The sequence below is a fragment of the Scyliorhinus torazame genome, chromosome 7, assembly GCF_047496885.1.
Source record: "Scyliorhinus torazame isolate Kashiwa2021f chromosome 7, sScyTor2.1, whole genome shotgun sequence".
Lineage (NCBI taxonomy): Eukaryota > Metazoa > Chordata > Chondrichthyes > Carcharhiniformes > Scyliorhinidae > Scyliorhinus > Scyliorhinus torazame.
The window spans coordinates 19,957,648-19,984,502 of record NC_092713.1 but is presented as its reverse complement, the minus strand read 5'-3'; the positions used below and the strand labels follow the sequence as shown (position 1 = coordinate 19,984,502).

General features: G+C 47.9%; 1 protein-coding gene across 2 annotated transcripts in view; it reads right to left on the bottom strand.

The window, feature by feature from the left end:
- Positions 1-24,506, bottom strand: part of vtg3 (vitellogenin 3, phosvitinless) — a 121,346-nt gene extending 96,840 nt beyond the window's left edge. Inside the window, exons 1-6 of one of the 2 annotated variants that reach the window (XM_072510373.1) lie at positions 24,361-24,506; positions 19,545-19,796; positions 16,670-16,831; positions 12,967-13,115; positions 10,405-10,558; positions 6,552-6,709 (exon numbers count right to left, since the gene is read on the bottom strand). In XM_072510373.1, coding sequence (XP_072366474.1) covers positions 6,552-6,709; positions 10,405-10,558; positions 12,967-13,115; positions 16,670-16,831; positions 19,545-19,595 — 674 coding nt within the window. In that variant the 5' untranslated portion in view covers positions 19,596-19,796; positions 24,361-24,506. Of the gene's footprint in view, positions 1-6,551; positions 6,710-10,404; positions 10,559-12,966; positions 13,116-16,669; positions 16,832-19,544; positions 19,797-24,360 lie in introns of those variants that run through there. The other variant, XM_072510374.1, reaches the window with a different exon arrangement.
- Between the last annotated feature and the right edge of the window lie 2,349 nt (positions 24,507-26,855).

Sequence of the window (26,855 nt, the reverse complement as noted above, 5' to 3'; positions counted from 1 at the left end):
GAGGAGAGTGAATCTCCTGCCGGCCAGGTGATGCCTCCAATGTCGCACAGCTTCTACTATGGCCTGGGCCTCCTTCTCGACTGAGGAGTGGCGGATTTCGGAAGCATGGAGAATACGTGAGAAGAAGGCCACGGGTCTGCCCGTTTGGTTGAGGGTGGCCGCCAGAGCTACGTCGGACGCATCGCTCTCGACCTGGAAGGGGTCGGGGCCTTTAACTCCATTTCGCACTACGTAGCCAAGGATGGCTAGGCGGTCGGTGCTAAACACGCATCTATCCATATTGTATGTTAGGTTAAAGATTTTCGCAGTCTGGAGAAATTTTCGGAGGTTGGTGTCGTGGTCCTGCTGGTTGTGGCCGCAGATGGTGACATTACCGAGATACGGAACATTGCCCGTAGACTGTACCGGTCAACCATTCGGTCCATCTCGCGCTGGAAGACCGAGACCCAGTTAGTGACACCAAAGGGAACCCTTAAGAAGTGGTAGAGCCGCCCATCTGCCTCGAAGGCAGTGTATTTGCGGTCACTAGTACGGAGGGGTAGCTGGTGGTAGGCGGACTTGTGGTCCACCGTGGAGAAGACCTTATAATGCGCAATCCTGTTTACGAGGTCGGATATGCGGGGGAGAGGGTACGCGTCCAGCTGCGTAATCCTGTTGATGGTCAGACTGTTGTCGATGACCATCCTATGGTTCTCCCCGATCTTTACCACCACTACTTGAGCTCTCCAGGGACTGTTGCTGGCTTCAATAACCCCTTCCCTCAGTAACCTTTGGACCTCTGACCTAATAAAGATCCGATCCTGGGCACTGTATCGTCTGCTCCTGGTGGCGACGGGTTTGCAATCTGGGGTGAGGTTTGCAAACAGGGAAGGCGGGTCGACCGTAAGGGTCGCGAGGCCGCAGACAGTAAGGGGGGTATAGGGCTGCCGAATTGGAAGGTCAGACTTTGCAGGTTACACTGGAAGTCTAAACCCAGGAGTGTAGCTGCGCAGAGGTGGGGAAGAACATAAAGGCGGAAATTTTTGAATTCCCTTCCCTGGACTGTGAGGTTTGCTAAACAGAACCCCTTTATCTCTACAGAGTGAGAACCGGAGGCTAGGGAGATTCTTTGATTAACAGGGTGGATAAAGAAGGAACAGCGCCTTACTGTGTCGGGGTGTATAAAGCTCTCGGTGCTCCGAGAGCCGATCAGGCAGGATGTCTCGTGGCCGTTGATGAAGACGGTCGTCGTTGCTGTTGAGAGTGCTCGAGGTTGAGTTTGGTCCAGGGTCACCGAGGCCAGACGCAGTAGTTGTGGATTTCGTTCAGGCAGTGCGTGGTCGGCCGAGCTGGGGTCCTGGGGCATCCAATATGGTATCGCCCATTGGTCACACATGGTGGTCGGGGGTGGATAAAATGGCGGCGCCCATCCGTCCAGCGTGGTGTCCGAGGGACAAGATGGCGGCGCCCGGGGTCCACATGTGGGCCTGGGATACGGGAGTGGCGGCGACCGCTGGCCGCCCGGGGATCCTGGAGAAGTTTGCTGTGGCAGTCTGGAGTCACCGCTGGAGACCGCGGCCACAACTCGTGCCTGGCAGACTCCCACAAAATGGCCCTTTTTGCCGCACCCCCTGCAGATGGATGTGCGGGCCGGGCAGTGCTGGTGGGGGTGTTTTCCCTGCCCGCAAAAGAAGCAGCGGGGTCCATCGGGGTTGGCGGGCTGACTTACAGCGCAGGCCTGCGGGGAAGCGGGGAAGGTCTCTGGGGCGGCCGCTGCGGGATTCCACGCTGCCCAGGCAGCCGCTGCGCGGTCGGGCACGTAGGATCGGGCATTCTTGGAGGCAACGTCCATGGACCCTGCAAGGGCCAGTGCCTCCCTAAGTCCCAGGGTGTCTTTCTCTAAAAGACGCTGGCGGATTTCTGAAGAGCTCATACCTGCTACAAAGGCGTCCCAGGCTAGGAGTTCCGTGTGCTCACTCGCCGAAACCTGTGGGCAGCCACAGCTTCTGCCCAGCACCAACAGTGCATGGTAGAATTCCTCCAACGATTCCCCGGGGTTTAGTCATCTTGTTGCAAGCAGGTGACGAGCGTAGACCTGATTTACTGGGCGAATATAGTGTCCTTTTAAAATTTTGATTGCTGCATCAAAATCTTCCGCCTCCTCAATGAGGATGTAGATATCTGGGCTTACCTTTGAGTGCAGGACGTGCAGTTTCTGCTCCCCCGAGGGTGTGCCTTCGGCCCTCTCCAGGTAGCCCTTAAAACACGCCAGCCAGTGCTTAAAGATTGCCACTGAGTTCGCCGCGTGGGGACTGAGTTGCAGACATTCCGACTTGATTCGGAGCTCCATCCTTTCTGCTTAGATCTAGCTTATTAAATAGATGCACGATCAATAACTACTAAAACGAGGTTGTAGTCCAACTGAAGGCTTTAATAAGCTGGAAGTGTTCCCCAGCAGCTCAGATACAGAATGAGGGCTGCTGGGACGGCACAGGTTCTTATACCCCGCCTATTGGGGCGGAGCTACCATACTCTACAGCCAATGGTAAAACCTCTAGGTTTAACCAATGGCACTTCAGCCTCTCAGGTACCGTAATACCTGATAATACCACAGTGATTTACTGCAGAGATGGCACACGCAGCTGCCAATATTCATAGGTGGTAGAGGCTTTGAATGTTTGGGGAAGGGGGAGCAATCAATCGGGGCTGCTTTGTCCTGGATGGTGTCAAGCTTCTTGAGTGTTGTTGGAGCTGCACTCATCCAGCCAAGTGGAGAGTATTCCATCACACTCCTAACTTGTGCCTTGTAGATGGTGGACGGGCTTTGGAGAGTCAGGAGGTGAGTCACTCGCCACAAAATTCTTTAGCCTTTGACCTGCTCTGGTAGCCACAGTATTCATATGGCTAGTCCAGCTCAGATTCTGGTTAATGGTAACTCCCAGGATGTTGATAGTGGGAGATTCAGTGATGGAAAGCCAGTGAATATCAAGGGGCAATGGTTAGATTCTCTTGTTGTAGATGGTCTTGGCCTGGCGCTTGTGTGGCGCAAATGTGACTAACCTACATATTTGTTTTAATAATCTTTATTGTCACAAGGAGGCTTACATTAACACTGCAATGAAATTACTGTGAAAAGCCCCTCGTCACCACATTCCGGCGCCTGTTCGGGTGCACAGAGGGAGAATTCAGAATGTCCAATTCACCTAACAGCATGTCTTTCGGGACTTGTGGGAGAAACCGGAGCTCCCGGAGGAAACCCACACAGACACAGGGAGAATGTGCAGACTCAACACAGACAGTGACCCAAGCCGGGAATCGAACCTGGGACCCTGGCGCTGTGAAGCAACAAGTGCGAACCACTGTGCTACCATGCCGTCCAATTTCAATTCCATTTACCCCACCTTGGCTCCTTATCCCTTTATACCCCTGCCTAACAAAATTGACCAATCTCAGTTTTGAAATATCCAATTGATTCCCAGCCTCAACAGTTTTTTGGAGGGATGTGGGAAGAGTTTCAGATTGCCTTTTTTGTTGTGCCAGTGAGTGGTTATGGAATCACCTCTAAATTACCTCCTTTTGTGTTGTAATATTTCTATGTTTTTACGATTCTTATTTTAAGGTTATGTTACTTACTGTAAACTCTTCCCACCAGAGAAAAGTGTTTCTCTCTATCGTATCAATGTATTATTATCTTAAACATTGTCTATACAAGCATCCTCATAATTTGACCATCTATTATCTGTCATAATATACACCAGTATATCATGGTGCAGATACACACACACTGATGGACACACAGCAAGACCAATCAACACACACAACACCGCAGCCAATCACCAGTTAGAGCACACACAGTATAAAGACAGGGGGCATCAGAGTTCCCGCTCATTCGAGCTGCAGCTTCCTAGTAGGACAGAGCTCACAGCCTGCAGCACAAACATTCACCATGTGCTGAGTGCATCGACTGGTTAGGACAAGGCAAAGGTCTTTAGTTAAAGCTAGTATCGTGTCAACCCACAGTGAGAGTATGTTAAACTGCTAATGACTCAATAAAATAGTGTTGCACTATTTCAAGTGTTGGTGACCTGTATGTGTTCCACGGATCCAGGGCGCCCAACACAACATTGTCCATCTGTTCTAGTTCTGGTAAATCTGCGCAGCATCCCTTCCCAGATTAATGTGCAGCCATTTTCTCCTTGAGATGTCCAAAGTCTATTCCCTTTGGTCAGGAAGTCAATGGCTTCCTTTGAACTTTCACCAAGAGAGTGAGTGGAGGTTTGGGAGAAATTTATTTTGGGTTGTTGTCGTTTGTGATGCTTTGTCTTGGAATAATTGAGTTAGATATCAATGCATCTTTGGAAGGAAATGCAAATAAATACCTAAAGCAGAGGAAGCCACATAGCTCGGAGGAGAGAGCCAGCTAATGGCTTTCAACCTTGATAGCCCCAGCTAAGAGCTATAACTGCATGATGGGGTGAACGGTCTCCAAGTGTGCTGTCACCATCATTGTAGATTTTGGATTGATATAAACACAAGATTGACTTTACAGATATGGGGGGAGTCCATCTCGTTTACAGAGGGCAGGTGGACATCTGAGAGGATGTTTCCCCACCTGGGGAAGTCCACAGCCAGGGGACACAAGTTAAAAATTCAGCATCTCCCGTTTAAGACTGAGATGAGGAGAATTCTTTTCTCTCAGAGGGTTGTTAGTCTGTGGAATTCTCCTCCCAGGGAGCAGCGGAGGGCTGGGTCATTAAATATAGTCTTGGCTGAGTTCGAGCGATCTTTGACTTTCAAAGCATTCAACGTTTATGGGGGCGGACAGAAAAGTAGAGTTGAGGCCACAATCAGATCAGACACGATCTTATCGAATGGTGGAGAAGGATCGAGAGGCCAAGCGGCTAACTCCCGCTCGTAATTCCTAGTTCTTGTGACAGGCTCATCACTGCGAATTAATCCCAGTCCCCACTGTGGCGATATACCGATGGGCTATATCATAGACGGGTGGTGTGCAAACTCCAACCAGCAGGTGGCGGTGCAGACAGATATGCAAGACCAAGGTCATGTGACCAGTGACTCCCATATAAGGGGAGACACACCCGGCCATGAGCAGAAGATTGCAGAGGGTAATAAGACATACAAGTGAATGGTCGGTACTCAGTGCAGATTCCAGAGGAGTAATAGGCAGACTCCATGATAACGTGCTCTGTAACAGATTGCTATCTTACCACACGAGACTCAAGAAAGATTCTGGTTTGGACAAGTTGAGGTGTTTGGTAGATTCCTTCGTAAGGTATAGAAGACCAAACACAACACCCACCTTTCCCACTGCAACTGCAAAATCTGTGAACCTCCAATCACGGGAAGTTGCCCAGATTTTAAACCTGCACTCGGAAGCTTCATCATGCCCCCATTGAGTGAGGGGCCAGGTCTCAACATTTCATCCCTCTTCTACAAGGACCAGAGCTACTTCCCTATCCCTCAGCGCACCACCCCCCTGTAATGATATGTATATAGTCGAGTTAATGAAGGGTTAATCATTACATCTCTGTGTAATTCAAACACTAGAGGGCACCACCAGTTCTCAGTATATAAATCAGACCTCAGGGAATGCTGGCTGGTTAACAAAGGAGAAAGCCTGAGAACAGCACGAGGAGTAGATTAGATAAGAGAGAGTTAACACGAGGATATTGTTAGTGAGTATTAGATTATTGATTACTGCTAGACAGATTCAATATTACTTTGTTATTAACTATAGTTCTGTAGTGTGTGCGAACTTCATTTAATTTATCGTTATCCAATAAATTAGTTATGTTTCAATCTAATGATTGGTGGTTTCTTTGTCATCAACTCAACGGACCATTCTGGATAAAAAGGCAAAGAACAACAACATATTACCACCAAGGGTAATATAACACCCCCCACCACCACCACCACGCACTACCAGTCTTCCGCAAACCCCTGTCCAGCATGAATCCAGTTGCACCTATCTGGAGGTGAATGCACCTGATCGCACTCAGTGTGTTGCTTTCCAGTCAAGGTTGAGCCAGGAAGCAGGAGTTCTCAGAATAAGGAGTCCCCGCCCTCAGCGACTTACAAGTTTGGCTGCACAGCTGCACTGGGGGATGCGGTGGGATACTGATATTGCCACTGGACTGATAATCCAGAGACCCAGGGTAATGGTCTGGGAACCCGGGTCCGAATCCCACTGTGGCAGAAGGTGAAATTAGATTTCGATGAAAATCTGGACGACCAGAAAACCATTGTGGATTGTTGTAAAAACCCTGAAGTCCTTTCGGGAAGGAAGTCTGCCATCCTTACCTGGTCTGGCCTACATGTGACTCCAGACACACAGCAATGTGGTTGACTCTTAACTGCCCTTTGAAATGGCCTAGCTAGTCACTCGGTTCAAGGGCAATTAGTGATGGGCAACAATGAGGGAAGAGCCAGGGGTACTTACATCCGGAGAATGAAAAAACAATCATGGTAAAGCATCTCAATCGACCTCCAGTATCCCCAGTGTCCCAATCCCCACCTCCAACCTCCCCTCCCCTCCCCACCTCCTTGTTCACCTGTGATCCAATGCGCGTGCATTCTTTTCCCAAATGCTTTGAAGGTTTTCCAAAGTTGCCGAACGCAGGAGTTGAATGAGCTGCAGGAATCTCCGCGGAGCGTCGGGATGAGCCCTCTCTTGGTTCATTTGAATCAGGTTTTCCAAAGCTGTGGCAATCTGTTAAAAAACAAACCAAGGAAATAAGAGTTTGTACGCTGCTGACATGCAAGAATAATCAGAAAAGATTGGGCTGAATTTTCCGAAAAGGTGCATTGGAGCTGTGCTGTAATACCTCAGAATGTGGGGTGGGATTCTCCAATCCCGCGGCAGAGTGTCCAGCCGCCGTAAACGCCGTCGCGTTTTACGATAGTGTGAACGGGCCGCTCCCAGGACTAATTCTGGCCCATACAGGGGGCCCACACGGCATTGGAGCGGTTCACGCCGCTCCAGCTGCTGATCCCGGCGTGAACTGTGCGCTGCGGGATCCGCGCATGCGCAGTTGCGCCGGCGCCAACGCGCGCATGCGCAGTGGCCCCCTTCGACGCACCGGCCCCGACGCAACATGGCGCAGGACCACAGGGGCTGGCGCTTAGGAAAGGAGGCCCCCAGCCACAGAGGCTGGCCCACGTCAAGCATCTGCTCTCATTGCAACTCAGTCAAAGATATGCCTGTAGACAGATCAGCAATTTCTTTCCGAGCAGGTCAGAATTGTGTGGCTGGAAGGTGCGCTGAAACCAGCTGAGAATCAGCTTCTGAAGAAATACTGCAAGAGTTTCTGCATGGTTCTGAAAGGATTCAGGTCTTTTCTTTAAAGCAGTGCCAAAAGATCTCTCTTTCTCAGAGTGGAGTATCCAGCCATCTCTGCACAGCAGGTATTCCAGAGTGCTAACTGTATTTGAAAGTGGATTGAGAGCTGAGATGGTTTTATCTTCTTGTTTGAGTGGGAATAAAGATAGCAGTTAAGGGTTTCAATATTCACTGCACTAATTAGCATTGTTTAAAGGGTAATTGTACATTATTTTATTGTGTGACATTAAAGATATTTTAATACTTTATTAGTAATAAAATTTGTTTTGAAATACCATATTCCTATTTTTTGTGAAATCACTCCGGGAACAAGATATCCTTTCCTCACAGTCTTACAAAATTAAAATAAAATATTGGGATTCATGTCCAGTAACCTCGCCACTGTTGGGGTCTGGTCCAGGATGGTAATAATATTCTGATGGTATTCTGTAGTAAAGACTCTTGGACTTGGCTGAGGAATAAGATTCTGGGATGGCTTTTTGTTGGGAACCTGTCATTTGTCACATGTTGGCTGTGTTTAATTGTGCAGGCCAAACAAATCATTTTCCCAAATCAATACTCTTTTCAAAACTTCTTTTAGATAAAATATTTATCGTTTTATGTCCTTTCCTTTAGGTACTGATTCCTCTGCATGTAATATAACACACAGGAATTACATTTCGAAAACAAACTCATTGATCATCCTGTTGTTAGTTCCCTCAGTAGTAACTCCTTTACTCTGACCATTACTATTACCTTACATGCCAAATTCACATCAAGCTTGTGGGACTTGGCTGTCACCGTGCGTTTCCATTCATGGCCTTGGGCAGATTGTGAGGCAAGAATCCTTGGAGACCCACTCTTGCCTCAGCTCCCAGCTGTTCTCTTGCACGGCAAGATTAACTGGACTGCATTCAGCCAGAAGGCTTCAGAACAGAAGCCTTGCATGTAGAGTTGCTGAGTTAGGAGCAAAATCTATCAAACCCCTTTTCTGACGTTAAAGAACCTTGGTGGAAAATAAATCGTCGTCGGCAGGATGTGTCAGATGGTGACCCGCCACCAAAAGAGTCGGTGGAGAAGGATGTGAGCTAGAAGCAAGTAAGTAATGTTGCCTTAGTCCCAGATGACCATAGGTTGCTTTCCCCTTTGAGGAGAGAGAGCTGACTGGTGGTGATTTAAGCTAAGGGTCACCACACCTCAGGGGAGGGCAAGGTCGAGAAGGCGGGGCCTTTATGGATAACCCCAGCCAGTGCAGGAATTGAACCTGCGCCGCTGGCCTCGCTCAGCATCCTGAACCAGCTGTCTAGCCAACTGAGCTAAACCGGCCCGCCCCCAGAAGGATGTAGATCTGCATTGGAGAGAGTGCAGAAGAGGTTTACAAGAATGGATGAGAAACTTCAGTTATGAAGATAGATTGGAGAGGTGGCGACTTTTCTCCTTGGAGTGAAGAAAGCTGAGAGGAGATTTGATCGAGATGTTCAACATCATGAGGGGGTTGGACAGCGTAGACAGGGAGAAACTGCCCCCACTTGTAAAAGATGGTTTGGGCCCAGATGCACTGCCTGGAAGTGTGGTGGAGGCAGGTTCAATTGAGGCATTCAAGGGGCTTTTGCTGATTATTTGAATAGAAAAATGTGCAGGGGTACGGGGAAAAGGCCGGGGAATGGCACTAAGACATGACGCTCGTTTGGAGAGCCGGTAGTAACACAATGGGCCAAATAGCCTCCTTCTGCACGACATCAATTCTGCAATTCTGTGATTCTTTTTGCGTATCCATTTTGATATTGATTGGTAATACAGAACTTGGATTATGCTGGAAAGGGAGACAAATGCAAGAATGTCACATTTCAAACAATCAAGACAATTTATATTAAAGGAGAAAAGGTTATATTTACATGACAGGAGACTGTACCCAACCAGTATGTGCCTGTAAAACCCACAAGAAAATGTCTACTGTTAGATGTGATTCTGCGATTGGGCAGCACTTGCTGAACAATGCTGAGTGCGCTAATGGCTACACTAACAACCAGTTGAAGATAATGGGTTGGATTCTCCAGTGGGATGCTCCGTTTTGCCGGCAGCCCGGGTGTTTCCCGACGGCGTGGGGCTGCCCCACAATGGGAAACCCCATTGGCCGGCCGGCGTAATGGAGCATCCCGCCGGCAGGGTGAAATAGAAATGTGGCGCTGCGGGGCGGAGAATCTAGCCCAATAAGTTGAACTAATAATGTGGCTCATTTACACTTGCTGGAACTGACACACATTCATAAGTTTATAAGCAGGGACCCAGTCTCGGAAACAAAAGATATATATTCAAGCCTTGCATCTTTTGGAATTACAATTGTTCTCTCCTGTTTTCTCCATGTGAAATCCTCGGCCAGTCGGCACGCTATCCTCCTGTAGTGACTGTTTGAAATTTGTTGTTCTTGCATTTGACGGAATGAGTGCAAGACAGAAATCTGTAGTGATATGTCTCCCTTTTCAGTGATATTCCCGGCCAACGTGCTCCTTGTTTGGGGTGGGAAAAGCGGGTTGCACAAGAGGCGGGAATTGGAAGGGGAGAGGGATCTTGTGGGGCTGGTTCAGATTACAGAGATAGGGAGGAGCGAGGCCAACGAGGGATCTGAATACAAGGATAAGAATGGTGGAAGCAAGACATTGGCGGGAATTTTCTGGTGGTTGCGATTCAGTTTTCCCGTTGGCAGCGCATCCCCCCCCCCCCAGCAGGTTTCCGGCGATGTGGGGTGGTTTCCCGTTTTGACAGTGGTGGGAAGATAGAATCCCGCCTCCAGCGAACGGCGCACAGCCGAGAAACGCACGGCTGGGGGACAGGAGAATCTCGCCCATCTTTAGTCTGGGGGCCAATGGAGTTCAGAAAATCCATCAGTGAATGGGACTTGGTGTGGGTTGGGATAAGGACAGCAGGGTTACAGATCAAATAATTCAACTAATTCAAATAGAACCACAGTAAACATGTTTGGAGTGAGAACATGTTCGGATTCGGACATAAAAACAAGGCGATTTCATCTCACCAGTGATAAAGGTACCAAGGTCCAACATTGATATAGGAATGACTGCCAGATGTACCTTATTAGTGTCGTTATTCGAAGGTCTGGTCAACTGCATGGGCATCTGCTGCAGTTCATTGGAAAACTGATACCGCAGAGTTCCCCGCTTCGCCAGGTGCTCGGTTGGCACGGGTGGCGACTGCTCTTTGCTTTCCAAGAAGACGAGGTGCTGCCTAGTTCCAAGACGAAAGGAAAGTTAATTTACAGAATTTGAAGCGTTTTGAGAAGCATTGAGTCAATGGGGACAACCGGCCACCACGAAGAGCAATTTCCATCACCCACCCTGTTGGGTGGAAACTCATGGCGAAACGATGGAAACTTACTGGATGATCCGAATAGTCCTGGCTGGGAATGTACAGGTCTCAGCGCATCTTGGTGTTAATGGCAGAGAGAAGCCTGCTGTCCAAGCATTCTAAAGCACAAAGCAATCCAGCAGATCTCTGCACTCTTTACACGGCCTTGGTGTATTCTTACTAAAGTGAGGTCCCCAGAACTGAACACAACACTGCAACCAAGGATATCCTGTGATTTATAAAGGTTCAGCATAATTATCATTGAATTTACAGTGCAGAAGGAGGCCATTCGGCCCATCGAGTCTGCACCGGCTCTTGGAAAGAGCACCCCACCCAAGGTCAACACCTCCACCCTATCCCCATAACCCAGTAACCCCACCCAACACTAAGGGCAATTTTGGACACTAAGGGCAATTTATCATGGTCAATCCACCTAACCTGCACATCTTTGGACTGTGGGAGGAAACCGCAGCACCTGGATGAAACCCACGCACACACGGTGAGGATGTGCAGACTCCGCACAGACAGTGACCCAAGCCGGAATCGAACCTGGGACCCTGGAGCTGTGAAGCAATTGTGCTATCCACAATGCTACCGTGCTGCCCGAGCTGATCTCAGAAGGGGCTAAATCTGAGCTTGGCACGTGCAAGTTAGGGGGGGTCGGAGGGGGGTGGGGGGGGGGGGGGTGGGTTGTGGTTTTCACTTCACGGGAGCACAGTGGTTAGCACTGTGGCTTCACAGGGTCCCAGGTTCGATTCCCGGCTGGGTCACTGTCTGTGTGGAATCTGCACATTCTCCCCGTGTGTGTGTGTGTTTTCTCCGGGTGCTCCGGTTTCCTCCCACAAATCCCAAAAGACGTGCTTGTTAGGTAATTTAGACATTCTGAATTCTCCCTCAGTGTACCCAATCAGGCGCCGGAGTGTGGCGACTGGGGGCTTTTCACAGTAACTCCATTGCAGTGTTAATGTAAGCCTAATTGTGACAATAAAGATTATTATTAATAACAACCTTTCACGGAAAGACATGCAACCCAATGGTAGGCAAGATTACACTTCCTGGTGAGATTGAGTGGAGGTCGGGATAGTTCAGTGTGTGAGGACAAAGAGTCTTACTAAACTCATTTCCAAGACCCATGGAAGATGAATAGCTACCTCATGGGGTACCAGAGGCTAGCTGACGCAGCGAGCTTGTAAACAATGAGGGAGATTCTCAGCCTGCTGTCAGAGAACGCGACGCTGGCGGAAAATCCGGAGAGAATTGGGAAATGCGATTCTCTCCGGAGAGTTCACGTTTCCCGATTTTCCCCTCGCCAGTGATATCATGAGGTTCATGCCCACAGAGGGCGAGAACCTCATTTTAATGGATTTAAATAAATTTCAATATGACTAGCTAGACCCCGCCCCCCCCCCCCCCCCCACCGCACCACTTGATCTCCCCTCACGTCGACTCACATCGATGAGGTTTACAACAATTTTGTAAAAATAAGATTCAGACGAGTGGGTTTCCCACAGTGGCGCAAAGGTAAGTATAGCCCCCAGGGATGAAGGGACATGTTGGGCCACCTTGGTAGTGCCAACCTGGGAGTGTCAACTTAGTAGCTCCGACATTGCCCGGGGTGGGCCTTCTGGGGAGCTACATGGTGTTTGTTTCCTGTTATATGTGGTGGGGAGGGGGGGGGGGGCGGGAGAGAGAGAGAGAGAGAGAGAGAGAGAGGGGGTGGGGGGAGTGCACTGAGGCCATTGCAGGAGGAACTTTCAGGCATGGGAAGAGGGGGAGCGAGCAACGGTGGGGAGGTGGGGGGGGGGGAAATGCCGGTGATACTTCTGCAGTGGTGGAGCGAGGGAAGAGAGAGCTTATTGAGGAGAGATCCTCATGATTGAGGCAGGGGGAGAGAGATTCTGATGGTTGTAGGTGGGGGTGGGGGGAGAGCGAGAGAGATCCCGATGATTGCGGAGGAGGGCAGGGGGAGTCAAGGTGGCGCCCTGATCTCTGTTGAGCTGGCTCCATCAGGCCCCACCCCATCAGACTGGCAGTGAAAACCCTGCCATCCATTTTTCTTCCTTTAAAGGGGCTGAAGATCTGGAGCGAAAAGTGGTCGGTGCAGCTGGAGTGCTACATGCCGGGTTTCAGTCACACTTTGAAAGAATATGGGAGGACCCCGCCCTAAGCCTTCCGGAAAGAGAATGGGGGAAAACACAACAGAAGATAAATAACCTGCAGTGAAGGAAACGATTATACAAAAATTAGAACTTTCTGTAGATGCATGCACATTCGAAAAGAGGAATTACCTGGACTCTGTGATGGCGGCACCATCAAGTTCATTAAATGGTGTGAATTGATGTGTCTCTTTACTTACGACTTCGATAATCACTGCCTCGCCTTCCGTATTTCTGATAGCATATGAGTAGGTGGAGACACTCCGCAGGTTCTTACCTTTCTACATCAGAAGAGAGAGCAGAAGATATCTGATTATTGTTGCCTCTTCTTAAGTCTCTTTCCATCTACAGAAAGTTGACTGGGAAGAAGAGGTCATATTGGGAGCCAGTACTTGTGGCAAACTCTATTGCCTCCATTGCCCACCACATCAGTGACCCTGGGTTAATCTGAGGACTACAGGGAAACATTTGAAAAAGAAACCTACGTGCATAGCAGCATCTTATCTATGACTTTGTGTGATTCGCTAAAATGTATATACATCGACTTCAATGTGAGTAAAACAAATAGGGCGAGCTACCTGGGTTGCCTATTCCCTATCACCTCTTTTACACTATCAAACGCAATCAAAGTGACCTCCACTAGAACTACATCAGAAAGAATCAGGTCCATTTTTATTCTAAAAGTAAAATAAAGTCACCATAGTCCTTTCCCCATTGAAAAGGGGAGCTGACTAGTGGTGATTTAACCCGAGGATCAACACAACTCAGGCGAAGAGCAAGGTCAAAAGGTGGGGCCTTCATGAATAGCCTCAGGTGGTACGGGAATTGAACCTGCGCTGCTGGCCTTGTTCGGCATCGCGAACTAGCTGCCCAGGCAACTGAGCTAAACTGGTCCCCTTATTCCCGAGGGTGATGGAAACACAGGGGAGAGGTACGGTCTTTTTGAAAGTGTTTAGACATGGCAGACAATTGTTACTGAGATGTTCGAAATACTTGCTCCGGATAAACCAAGGGAAAAGGGATCAATGCTCGTAACACAGAAGGCCATCATCGTTTAAGAGAGAAGATGCATCAAATCAAGGTGCATGATCAGATGATGCCAAACTTGGGTTTAAAAGCTGGAGATTGTGGAAGAAAAGAGAAACTGAGGGACATGAAGAATTTCAAATTCTGCTTCAAGGAAATCTTTGCATTTTTATTGCAATTTTCACCATTTAGGACCCCTCCCACTACTGTGTCTCAACAATAATGAACTACTTTGGATGGGTAGATAAAGGTAAAATGTAGGGAAACAGGGGTGCCAGTTTGGGCACAGCAAGTGCTCACAAAGGGCAAGGACTGGGATGATCTGATCGCTAATTTTTTGGGGGTGGTTTTGGTGATGGCTAATTGTCCCAGACATTGGACAAACTTTCTATTCTGGGACTTGTACCTTATGTAAGGAACTGGCGCAATCCTTGTCTGTTTCGTGTTTCTCTTTTTAATCCCTGTCCCTGCAACATTGCAAAGTTTGCTTCTTAACTGCAGACTTCGGTCAAACTGGAAAACCCCCTGGTCTAATGTGTGGGCCCAGGCCTCTCCCTTGAGGCTCTGTGGCATTGCCCATGATATCGTATTGATGGACTTGGCAAGCAGCCAGTCGGTGCCTCTGGGATTCTGGCGCACCTTCTGTTCTCGTTTGGGGTTGGTGGAGCTTGTCAGAGGGTTGCTGGGCGACAGGCCAGCTCCATTTTGTCTCTCAGTTCTGTGCAGACTTGGAATGCAGCACAGAGCAAGACACTCTCTCTCTCTCTATCAGCTTGCATCCTGGAAATTTGAATGCTCCCAGCCAGCCTGGGGAAGTAACTTCTGCCTTAAATGTCTCCAGCCAGGTCGGTGAAAGTAAAACTCGGTTTGAAAGGCCTGGCGATTTAAATGTTTCCAGCTAGCCTGTGAAAGTGACCTATGAGAGGAGCTGTGGGCAGGTAGACATTTCTATCCTGATTAAGAACTATGAAGGCAGTGCTCCACATTCTCTATCTCCTGTTGGATTCTTCCTGAGGGTTCAGAGCAAGGAGAGGGGCTGTTTAAAAGTCCACTTAAAACCCTCATGTTGAGAACTGTAGTTTCAACTCAGTGAGGCTGATACTCCATCTGGTGGACTCAGGCTAGAATTGCACATACCTGAGGGGAACCGACAGTGTGAGACTGAAGTCAGTCAAATGGAAGTGACTCCTCAGAGAGAATTCTGCAGCCTGCTGGTTCTATTTGAAGCCAGCCATTAGAAGATCCTAACCAACTGATGATTGCAACTCTTCGCGTCCGTGAAAGATTGCCGACTGCAAAGACCGCCACCTCAGTAGCCAAGAACCATCTCAGGCCCTTTTAACCCTTGTTATTTTCAATCCTTTCCCTACCCCCACTGTATGATTTATTGTGTGTGTCTGGGTGGAGGGTGGACGGGGTTTGGGAAATGGTAAGATCAGCAGACAATTGTTCCATTCTTACCAATATGTATTCTTTACAAATCCGGTGCGTGTAAAGAGGCCGCGATCTCAGAAAAATACACAAATTATTAAAGTGGAACTCCGGAGTCTGTGAGGCTGGACTTGACCATGCAATCACCCAGGGTGTCGTAACACGTACGCTCCTTTGCATACATCAAATGTGGAATCATCCATCTAACTTCAACATTGATACAGTAAGGATGAAGAAGGGAAAAAGAGGAGAAAAGAAAGAAGATAGATTATAGCAATACCAATAAAGTGGAAAGAATGGAAAGTTTGCAGCCGAGTAAGGAGAGATAGAGAGGCGGATAGAGCAAACGAGAGGGGCTGACAAAGCTTCACGGAATATGTCCAAGAATTTGAAGTAGATGTTAAAAAAGCCTTTCCATGTAGTAAACTGTGTTCAATCCTTTCACATTCACTTCAGTGCAGAGAATGGTTTTTTTCTGATTTTAATGTACAAATGCTGAACATGCTTGTTTGACCTTTCTACTCACACCGTTTCATTGGGAGATGATTGCGGCCGAAATGAGAAAAGAAGAACTGGCATTTATACAACATCTTTCACCAGCCCGGGAGGTCTGAAAGCGCTAACCTTTGTGGAAAATGCGACTTCCAATTTGTGCAAAAGATCCCAGAAACAGCTATAGAAAATCTCCAGATAAATCTGCTTTTGTGATGTTGATTGAGGGTTAAGTATTGGCCAGGAAACCAAGGCTAACTCCCCCTGCCTTCTTCAAAATGGTGCCATGGAATCTCTCACATCCATCTGAGGGGGCAGATGGAGCCTCAGTTAAACATCTCATCTGGAAGGTGGCACCTTTGACAGTTCTGCACTCTCCCAGTATGATGTCAGCCTGGATTATGTGCAATGCAGGATCTCACCAAGGCTCCTTAGGCAGCACCTTCCAAACAAACGATCTCTGCCATCTAGAAGGACAAGGGCAGCAGATATATGGGAACACCGCCACCTGGAGGGGAACCTCCAGGTTACTCACCCCACTTGGAAATACATCGGCACTGGGTCAAAATGCTGGAATTCCTCCCTAACAGCACGTTGGGTGTACCGACACCACATCGACTGCAGCAGTTGAAGAAGTCAGCTGACCACTACCTTCTCAAGGGCAATTAGAGATGGGCAATGAATGCTGGCCTAACCAGCGGCTCCTATATCCCTTGAATTAATTTAAAAAAACATCCTTTGGAGTGGGACTTGAACGTGCAATCATCGAACTCATGACGCATCGAGCTATTACTGATGAGATAGATCATTTAAATGTTGCAAATATGTAACTGATTTCTCTCCTCATTTGATCGTTTTCAACTGGAAATATAATTTATGCATTTACCAGCTGGCAGGTTTCACAGAGCTGAGTATAAGCTGAACTCTGGTTCTCGAAGATTTTCTCCTGGCACTTGTTCAGATCCTTGGATTTTGTGACTGTGACAATCCCACTCTTCTTGTTTTCCTGAATTACATAGCTTGCGTGGCAGATGCCTTCCACTCCATTCTAGGCAGAAGCGCAGGCGTGATCGGTGCACGTACAATACAACAAGGAAAGAAATGTCGCAAACATTCTGTTACACTACAGATTGCATAATCGGCAAACCCCATCACCTGGAAGGACAAAGTCAGCCAGGGAACACCATCACCTCCAAGTAATCATAATAATAATCTTTATTAGTGTCACAAGTAGGCTTACATTAACACTCCAATGATGTTAGAACATAGAACATAGAACAATACAGCGCAGTACAGGCCCTTCGGCCCACGATGTTGCACCGAAACAAAAAGCCATCTAACCTACACTATACCATTATCATCCATTGTGATGTTACTGTGAAAAGCTCCTCGTCGCCACATTCCGGCGCCTGTTCGGGTACACAGAGGGAGAATTCAGAATGTCCAAATTACCTGACAAGCACGTCTTTCAGGACTTGTGGGAGGAAACCGGAGCACCCGGAGGAAACCCACGCAGACACGGGGAGAACGTGCAGACTCTGCACAGACAGTGACCCAAACCGGGAATCGAGCCCGGGTCCCTGGTGCTGTGAAGCAACAGTGCTAACCACTGTGCTACCGTGCCCCTTCAAGACTCACAGAAATCCTAACTTGAAACCACATAACCATTCCTCTATTGTCGCTGGGTCCAAATTCCACAGCTCCCTTTCTAATTACAGGAGTACCTACACCACACAGACTATTGTATAGCAAGAATTCAGCTCACCACTCCCTTCTTATGTCCATAGTCTAACTAGGGAGGGGGCAGTACTGGATCTGGCATTGGGGAATGAGCCTGGACAGGTGGTTGACCTTTCAGTAGGGGAACATTTGGGGAGTAGTGACCACAATTCAGTAAGTTTTAGGGTACTTTTGGACAGGGATGAGGGTAACCCTCGGGTTAAGGTGCAAAACTGAGGAAAGGCAAATTACGATAACATTGGACAGGAATTGAAGAATTTGGATTGGGTGCGGCAGTTGGAGGGTAAATCAACATCGGACATGTGGGAGTCTTTCAAGAAGCGACAGTTGATTAGGATTCAGGAAAGTCACGTTCCTGAGAGAACGAAGGATAAGTATGGGAAGTTTAGGGAGCCTTGGATAACGAGGGATATTGCGAACCTCGTCAAAAAGAAAAAGGAGGCTTTTGTAAGGTCTAGCAGGGTGGGGACAGTCAAAACCCTTGAGGGGGATAAAGAACGTAGGAAGGTACTGAAGTGGGAAATTAGGAGAGCTAGAAGGGGTCATGAAAATCCTTGGCAAATAGGATTAAGGTGTATTCCAAAGCTTTTTATTCATATGTAAAAAGCAAGAGGGTGGCCAGGGAAAAGATTGGACCACTTAAGGACAGTGGGGGAAATCTATATGTTGAGCCAGAGGAAATGGCCGAAGTACTAAATGAGTACTTTGCATCAGTGTTCACCACAAGGGACTTTGTGGAAGATACTTCCTGGGTAGGGTGTGTGGACAGTCTGAACCATGTTGACATCAGAAAGGAGGAGGTATTGGGTGTTTTAAAAGACATTAAGATAGATAAGTCTCCTGGGCCAGATGGGATTTACCCCAGAATACTGAGGGAAGCAAGGGAGGAAACTGTTGGGGCCTTGACTGACATCTTTGTATCCTCATTGGCTACAGGTGAGATTCCAGAGGACTGGAGAATAGCTAATGTGGTTCCGCTGTTTAAGCAAGGTAGCATGGATAATCCTGGAAACTATAGGCCCATACAGGCTTGGAGGGCCGAAGGGCTTGTTCCTGGGCTGTATTGTTCTTTGTTCTTTGTTCTCAATAGTGACTAGTGAAGTTGAGGCTAGGTATTCCACAGCAACCAACTTACCTCATGACTCCCCAAAGCATTGGCACCATCTACAAGGCACAAGTCAGGTGTATGATGCCATTCTCTCCACTTGACTGGATGAGTGCAGCTGCAGTAATGCTCAAGAAGTTTGACACCATCCAGGATATAGCACTCTGCTCATGTCAGCCCTGCACTACCTCAGACATTCGCTCCCTCCACTCAGTCACATTGTGGCTACAGTGTGCACTGATAACTGGATGACCACAGCAACTTGCCGAGGCTTCATTGACAGCACCTTTTAACCCTGTAAACTCCATGATCCAGAAGGACAAAAGCAGAAGATAGCTGGGAACACTATCGCCTTCACCTAATCTCCAAGTCCCGTCCCAATCCTAATTTGGATACATATTGCCGTTCCTTCATCGTTACTCGGTCAAAATCCTGGAACTCGCTCCCAAATGCCTTTGTGAAAGCAAATTCACCAGGTAGGCGGCAGCAGTTCTAGAAGGCAGCTCACCACGACCTTTTCAGGGGTGTCAAGGGATCATAGAATCCCGACGGTACAAAGGAGACCATTTGTCACGTCGAGTCTGCACCGGCCCTCCAAAAGAGCACCCTAACCTAGGCCCACTCCCTGCAACCCCACCTGACCTTTGAACATAAGGGTGCAATTTAGCATGGCCAATCCACCTAACCTGCCTTGGACTCTGGGAGGAAACTGGACGAAACACACGCAGACAGGGGGAGAACATACAAACTCTACACAGAGAGCAACCCAAGGTCAGAATTGAACCCGGGTCCCTGGCGCCGTGAGGCGGCAGTGCTAAGCACTGTGCCACCGTGCCACCCATGGGCAGCAGGTACACGCTCTGCAAGTGAGATCCACACCTCAAGAATAAATGCCATTTAAAAAAAACTGACATACCTCTTGCAACTCGTAAATATTCTGCGACTTTTTAATACTGATCTGCAACATATTCAGGATGCCCCTGTAGATGTTGAGGATATTTTCTGGCAGGTCTGCCTGGGCGTATATATTTCCCACTCGGCCATGGCTGTAGTCAAACTCAATAGGCTTGCTCAGTTGTGCGTTCAGCTTTCGAGTTAGCTTCCGAGCTGGGATGAATTGAGCATTTGGCCAAATCCCGCTGTACTCTTGAATTTGAGGTGAGATAATCTTGAGGATGGAAGAGCAAAGAATTAACATTTAAAAGAAACGGCTTTCAGAGACCATCGACCAGCATTTTTAGGAGTTATTATGTTTAGATGATTACAAATGAGATTTATTAATTATTAATTAATAATTAATTAATTAATCATTGTTCGTGTCACAAGTAGGCTTACATTAATACTGCAGTGAAGTTACTGTGAAAAGCCCCTAGTCGCCACACTCCGGCGCCTGTTCGGGTACACCGAGGGAGAATTGAGAATGTCCAATTCACCTAACAGCGCGTCTTTCGGGGCTTGCGGGAGGAAACCCGGAGCATCCGGAGGAAACCCGCGCAGACACGGGGAGAACGTGCAGACTCCGCACAGACTGTGACCCAAGCCGGGAATCGAACCCGCGTCCCTGTCGCTGTGAAGCAACAGTGTTAACCACTGTGCTACCCTGCCGCGGGGATGTGGGGAATCTATAAAACACAGAGTTGGCTCCACGCTTTTAACCGGCAGTTTTACCGTACGTTTGCAACCATCGAGACCTCTGTCACGGTGATCGGGTAGCAAACTGCTGCCGAGAGAATTTAGCGTCAAACATTAAGGATTCATCATGGTTACGGCCAGCGGGGGAGGGGCAAAATGGAATCATTTTGTCAGCCTACGTCCCGCGTCCCAAGCCTGCTTGAAATGTCTCCAATATCGATATTCGGGTGTCCCATGGAGTTGCCAACCCTCCAGGATTGGCCTGGTGTCTCCAGGAATCAGAGATCAATCTCCAGATCACTGCTGTGTGCAAACCCTGGAGAAAAACCATCAGGACATTTAGAAATACTTTTTTTATTTTTCCCATTTTCTTCCGTATGGTGGGTGCATTGGGGAAAATCATGTGATGGAACCTCCTACAGTTAATCATAGTTGGCAACCCTGGTGTTCCTGGAGGCAGCTTCAAAGAGGCATTTAAGCCCTTTGTGTAGATAGGCCTCATAGATGTCCAAGAACCCTATCAGTACATAGGGCATCGAGCCTGCTCTGCTATAGTTAGTCGCTGTTTGCTGTGGCCCAACCAACAAACAGGGAGGACATAATATTCTCCCCTCCCACCCTCTCCAACACCGCCCCCCCCCCCCCCCCCCCCCCCCCGGCACCCCTCTCCACTGCAGCGTACATTCCGGCAGTGGAGGTGGTTCCCCCCCCGCCCCCAATTTGCTAACAGTAGGATTTTCTGGTCCCGCTGATGTCTATGCAGTTTTATGTGCCCCGCACCCTCGGCCTACAGGCGACACACTCTGGGGGAGGGATGACCATCGGTGGGACTGGACGATCCCACCGCCGGGAAGGACCAGAAAACCCCGGCCATGGATTTTGTTCAGAAGCCGATTTCAAATAGAACCAGACAATAGGGAGAGCTCGTCGTGGACCCAATGCCTTATTTTTGCGGATACGGAAATGCAAAGATGGTGGGGCGATCTACCCGAATGGGAACAGAGTCCCGTAGCGAGCGCGTTCACCCAAGTGTTTCTCGGCTCTCTGAGCGCCGGGAAACGCCACGCTATTGAATGCCCATTCAGGTAGATATGGGGCCTCAGTGGGGAAGGCCCTGACGAGGCTGCACTTCATCCAGTTTGCTGCACTGTGCAGCCCCTCTCAGCGGAACTCCTCAGTGTAAAAGTTGATCGGGATTCCCGATATCTCAACCCGCCGTTGTGACCCATGAGCCCCCCCAAAGCCCCTACTCACCTACAAGGGGGTCCTCAGGCCCCCCTACACCCATGCAGGACACTCTGAGCCTGATCTGCAGCACAATAAAAATGCCGACTTGGCTCCTTGGCACTGCCAACCTGGCAGTGCCCCTGACAACTGGCAGTGCCACCTGGGCACCTTGGTAGTCGCAGGCTGGCATCCACTTGGCACTGCGAGGGTACCAGGCTGGCAGTGCCAAGATGCCCAGGTGACAACAGCAGTGCCAGTGTGTCACCCTGCCCAGAGGACAAGCACCCGGGGGCCTGCAATCCCTTGGGAGACCCCCACGAGTGCCGTTCCGCCCGCTTGCATTTGTGGAGACCAGTACTGAACAAAATTCTCCTGAGATCTTCAAGACAAGGGGGTTAGATCGTAGGAATGCATCTTGGAGTATGACCAGCTGCCTCACTCCAATATTCAGATTTGCTAACAAGTGATCCCACCCACAATGGGCGGGATTCACATCGCGACATCTCGCGAGAGGGATCTACAGGCCGCTCAGTCTTTTGGGTACAGCGCAGCGGGTAGATCTTACCCGATAGATATTAATAAAAAAATACAAGATTCACTGCCTTGATCGAGGAACGGGGCACAAAAGCAGGAAAATTACACTAATACAATAAAAGTCACTGGTTAGGGCTTGAGTCGGGCAATTCTGGGCACTGGACTTTAGCTTGGGAATCAAGACCTTAGAGGGGGGGCAGAGATACACAAGAATGGTACCAAGAATTACCTGGAGAGACAAGAGAAGCTGGCATTGTTTTGCTTAGGCCAGAGAAGGTGAAAGGGAAATTTAGTAGAGACGTTCAAAATTAGGAGTGGGGTTGGTAGAGTAAGTAGGGAAAGGTATTTCCATTGGTAAAAGTAGTTAGTAACCAGGGGGCACAGATGAAAGATAATCAGCAAAAGAACCAGGGCAGAAATGAGAAGCATGTTTTTACACTGAGTTACTGAGGTCTGGAAGATAGTGCCTGATAGAGCGATGGGATGTGGGTTCAATAGTAACTTTCAGAAGGAATTTTAAAATATATTTCAAAAGGTAAAAAAAAAAAATGGGACTGTGGGAAAGAGCAGGGGGAAATGAGGCTTCCTGATTCTTTTCTGGGATGAGGGCATTCGTTGTCAAAGTCATCATTTGTTGCCCAGCCCGAAATGCCCAGGAACTGAGTGGCTGGGTGGACCATTTCAGAGGGCAAACAATCGTCAACTTGTAAGCCCGGCGTCACACACAAGCCTCACAGACCAAGTAAGGATGACATATTTCCTTCCCTGAAGGACATTAGTGATTGAGATGGGGTTTTACCACAATCGGCGATAGACCCATGGTCGCCATGACTGAGACTAGTTTTCAATTCCAGATTTTAGTAATTGACTCTGAATTCCACCAGCTACAGTGGTGGGATTTGAACCCCACGTTCCCCAGAGCATTAGCCTAGGCCTCTGGATTAGTGGGCCAGGGACATGAATGCTACGCCCCAATCGGGCTAATTGGATAGCTCATTCAAGCAGCAGGCAAAGTCCTTACGGCCCATGTGGTCTCTTTGTGCATTGTAAAAATCTATGAGCCCTTCCAAGCACATTCGGACTTTATTGAAGCAATTCACGACTCCAATGGCAAATATAAAATTGTTATTCAGGGAATTAATAAGACATGACATTACGGCGCAAGCTTTTAAACATACCATTCGGGCCTAAAGCCGTCTTTGTGAGTCGTTATAGCAACTGCATCGGGTGCTTTCCATAACAATGTCACTTGGCAGCTTTTGATGCTCAAGCAGCAAGTTGAAAATCGCATCCTTGCTTTGGCAAAACTTGACAACCATTTGTCGTGGTCACAATTAAGTATTATTTAAATAATAGGGTGGAATAGAAAATGGTGACAATAAAATGCACTTGTGGGAAACCTGAAGGAAGTGCAAAGAATTCTGAGGACATGGAACTGCCCTGAAAGGGTCTGAAACAATAAGCAGGCTGACCTTTGAATTTCAGCATTGTTTAGGGGGCTGGGGGCACTGTAGCCCAGATTTCCTCTCCCAACCACCTCGTTATAATAATAATAATAATAGTAGGATTGGCAGAAACAAAGTTATTCTATTAGAATTTTAGATTTGCAGTCTTACCCGTCTTCGCCAATTCAATTAAATGTTTTGCTTTTGATCAATTTTCTGTACCTGGGCAACATGGACTGCAGTAATCCAAGTATTACCTTCTCAGGGGCAATTAGGGTTGGGGCCATGTTAGCCTTGCAAGTGATTCTCACTTCCTGGAGAAATTTCGCTACCCATGTGTTAACCCGCTTTTCTCACATTTACCCATCCCCGGAGGTTCAGAGGCTTACTTGATGTAATAATAATAATAGTAATCCTTATTATAGTCACAAATAGGCTCACCATAACACTGCAGTGAAGTTACTGTGAAAATCCCCTAGTCGCCACATTCCGGCGCCTGTTCGGGTACACTGAGGGAGAATTCAGAATGTCCAATTCATCTATCAAGCACGTCATTGTGGGAGGAAACCGGAGCACCTGGAGGAAACCCACGCAGACACAGGGAGAACGTGCAGACTCCGCACAGACAGTGACCCAAGCCGGGAATCGAACCCGGGTCCCTGCTGCTGTGAAGCAACAGTGATAACCACTGTGCTACCGTGCCGCCCTTTCCAGCATTTCCTGTGTTCAGTTGACCAACTCAGGGATGGCTGAGCCAAATGGGAGGCCCTGATATGGAATCGCATGCCGGGAGGTGATTGTAACCCACGATTTTCAATTGGAGTGGCAAACCTACCCTTTGATTTTAGTACAATTAAAATCCTGGAAGCCGACTATTCTTCACATGCTCCATACCTTGAGTAGATGTTTCCTCTGACCGACTGAACCAATTTGCACTTTGCTGGTTATCTTGAGACCTCCCTTAGCCAAGCCATTTTCAGGCAGGCCGGTCAGAATCACCCCTTCGTACTGATAGACGTAGGTCTTGCCGTGGCTGAAAGAAGGCTCTGTGAGGAAAGGGAGTGAGTGGTAGGTTAAGAAGTAACCCCAAAAATGACATTCTTCAGCCGCTTGAAATCCAGAAGAGAAATATCCTTACCATATTGTTGGCTTCCTGTGGGAAATGAAGAAAGCAAAATCAGAAAGAGCAGATCATTCATGAAACCATCAAAAGAATTTGCTTTTCTCTTACTTGAATAATTTGCATAAGTAATTAAATTGAATATGCTTATCGAAATCTAGAAATGCACGGGACAGCAGAGGCTAGTCAGACTTTCACACTAATGCCGGTGCGTTGAAAGAGCCAATCAATTAGCTCCACTGCCCTGCTCTTTCTCCATAGCTCTGCAATCTTTCTCGTTTTCAAATTTTTACTGGATTTATTTTTGAAAGTTACTGTTGAATCGACTTTCACTCCCAGTTCCAACCGTGCGTTCCAGATCCTACCAACTTCTTGTGAAAAAAAAAATCTCCTCACCTGGTCCTTTCGTCAACGATATTAAATCTGTGTCCGCAACTTACCAAATCTCCCATCAGAAAGAAGCGACTTCTCCCTCATTACTCGACCAAAGCCCTTTTGACCACCTAAATTAAACCATCTCTTAAACAGAAGGAGAACAATTCCAGCTTCTCTATTCTGTCCTCGTAACGGAAGCCCCTCATCCCTGGTGTCATTCCAATATGCACCCTCTTGAGGACCCCGATACGTGAAGCTTTGTAAACTTACCCACAAGAGCGAACGCCAGTGCAAAAATGATGCCCCTCATCATAATAAATGGCAAATGCGACTAGTCTCTCTCTCACTTTGCCCTTTATAGCAGTTGCTCAACACATGGGACCGCATGCGCCCCACTCTGTGACCAATCACTTTCCTGTCAGATTGGTTTGACACACGAAGAAAAAAGCGTTTAATCATTTTGTTTTGGAAGCACCAGAACCTGTTCAGTAAACAAGATCTTCAACGAATGACAGATTTTGAGGCGAGATAGGTTTTTCTGTTTCAAAAGTTTATTTGCAATCTCTCTGTGCCATACTTGGCATTGGAATTTGGCACTGTCGCAGTGCGTGGGTTATGGTGACCTAGATTTTGTACGTGTTCCCATGTGTCAAAGAATTGCTGTTATCTTTTTGCTTTAACATTCAAAATATAAAACTAACTTCCTCTGTATTTCATTTGACAATGTGCCGTTGAGTACATAATTGTGCACTTTAAAAATATATTTGTGTTCCATCGACAGGAAATCAGAACTTTTTGGGGTAACTCAGCATTTTTGTCATTTCTGTGCTGCATTTTGCAGGATGTTGGAAATCCAACGTTTAAACTAATGATGGAATCAATAATGTTTAGCACAGGGCTAAATCGCTGGCTTTGAAAGCAGACCAAGGCAGGCCAGCAGCACGGTTCAATCCCCGTAACAGCCTCCCCGAACAGGCGTCGGAATGTGGCGACTAGGGGCTTTTCACAGTAACTTCATTTGAAGCCTACTTGTGACAATAAGCGATTTTCATTTCATTTCATTTCATTCTCAGGGAGAAGATTTTTTTTGCACAGCTTTTAGATGGCAAGCAGCAGGTGTCACAAAGGACTTTGGAGATAGAATTGCTAACTTAATCCCCCCAAGAGTCAGACGATTTCCGCAGAGGGACTGCCAAAGGTTGAATGTGGTGGAAACATAATGGCTGGAATTAGACCATAAGGCCATAAGACATAGGAGCAGAATTAGGCCACTCGGCCCATCGAGTCTGCTCCGCCATTCAATCATGGCTGATATTTTCTCATCCCCATTCTCCTGCCTTCTCCTCATAACCTCTGATCCTCTTAACAATCAAGAACCTATCTATCTCGGTCTTAAAGACACTCAGTGATTTGCGGCAAAGAATTCCACAGATTCACCACCCTCTGGCTGAATGAATTCCTCCTCATCTCTGTTTTGAATGATCGTCCCTTTAGTCTGAGATTGTGTCCTCTGCTTCTAGTTTTTCCTACACGTGGAAACATCCTCTCCACGTCCACTCTATCCAGGCCTCGCAGTATCCTGTAAGTTTCAATAAGATTCCCCCTCATCCTTCTAAACTCCAACAAATACAGACCCAGAGTCCTCAACCGTTCCTCATACGACAAGCTCTTCGTACCAGGGATCATTCTTGTGAACCTGTTCTGGACCCTTTCCAAGGCCAGCACATCCTTCCTTAGATACGGGGCCCAAATCTGCTCACAATACTCCAAATGGGGTCTGACCAGGGCCTTATACAGCCTTAGAAGTACATCCCTGGTCTTGTATTCTAGCCCTCTTGACATGAATGCTAACATTGCATTTGCCTTCCTAACTGCCGACTGAACCTGCACGTTA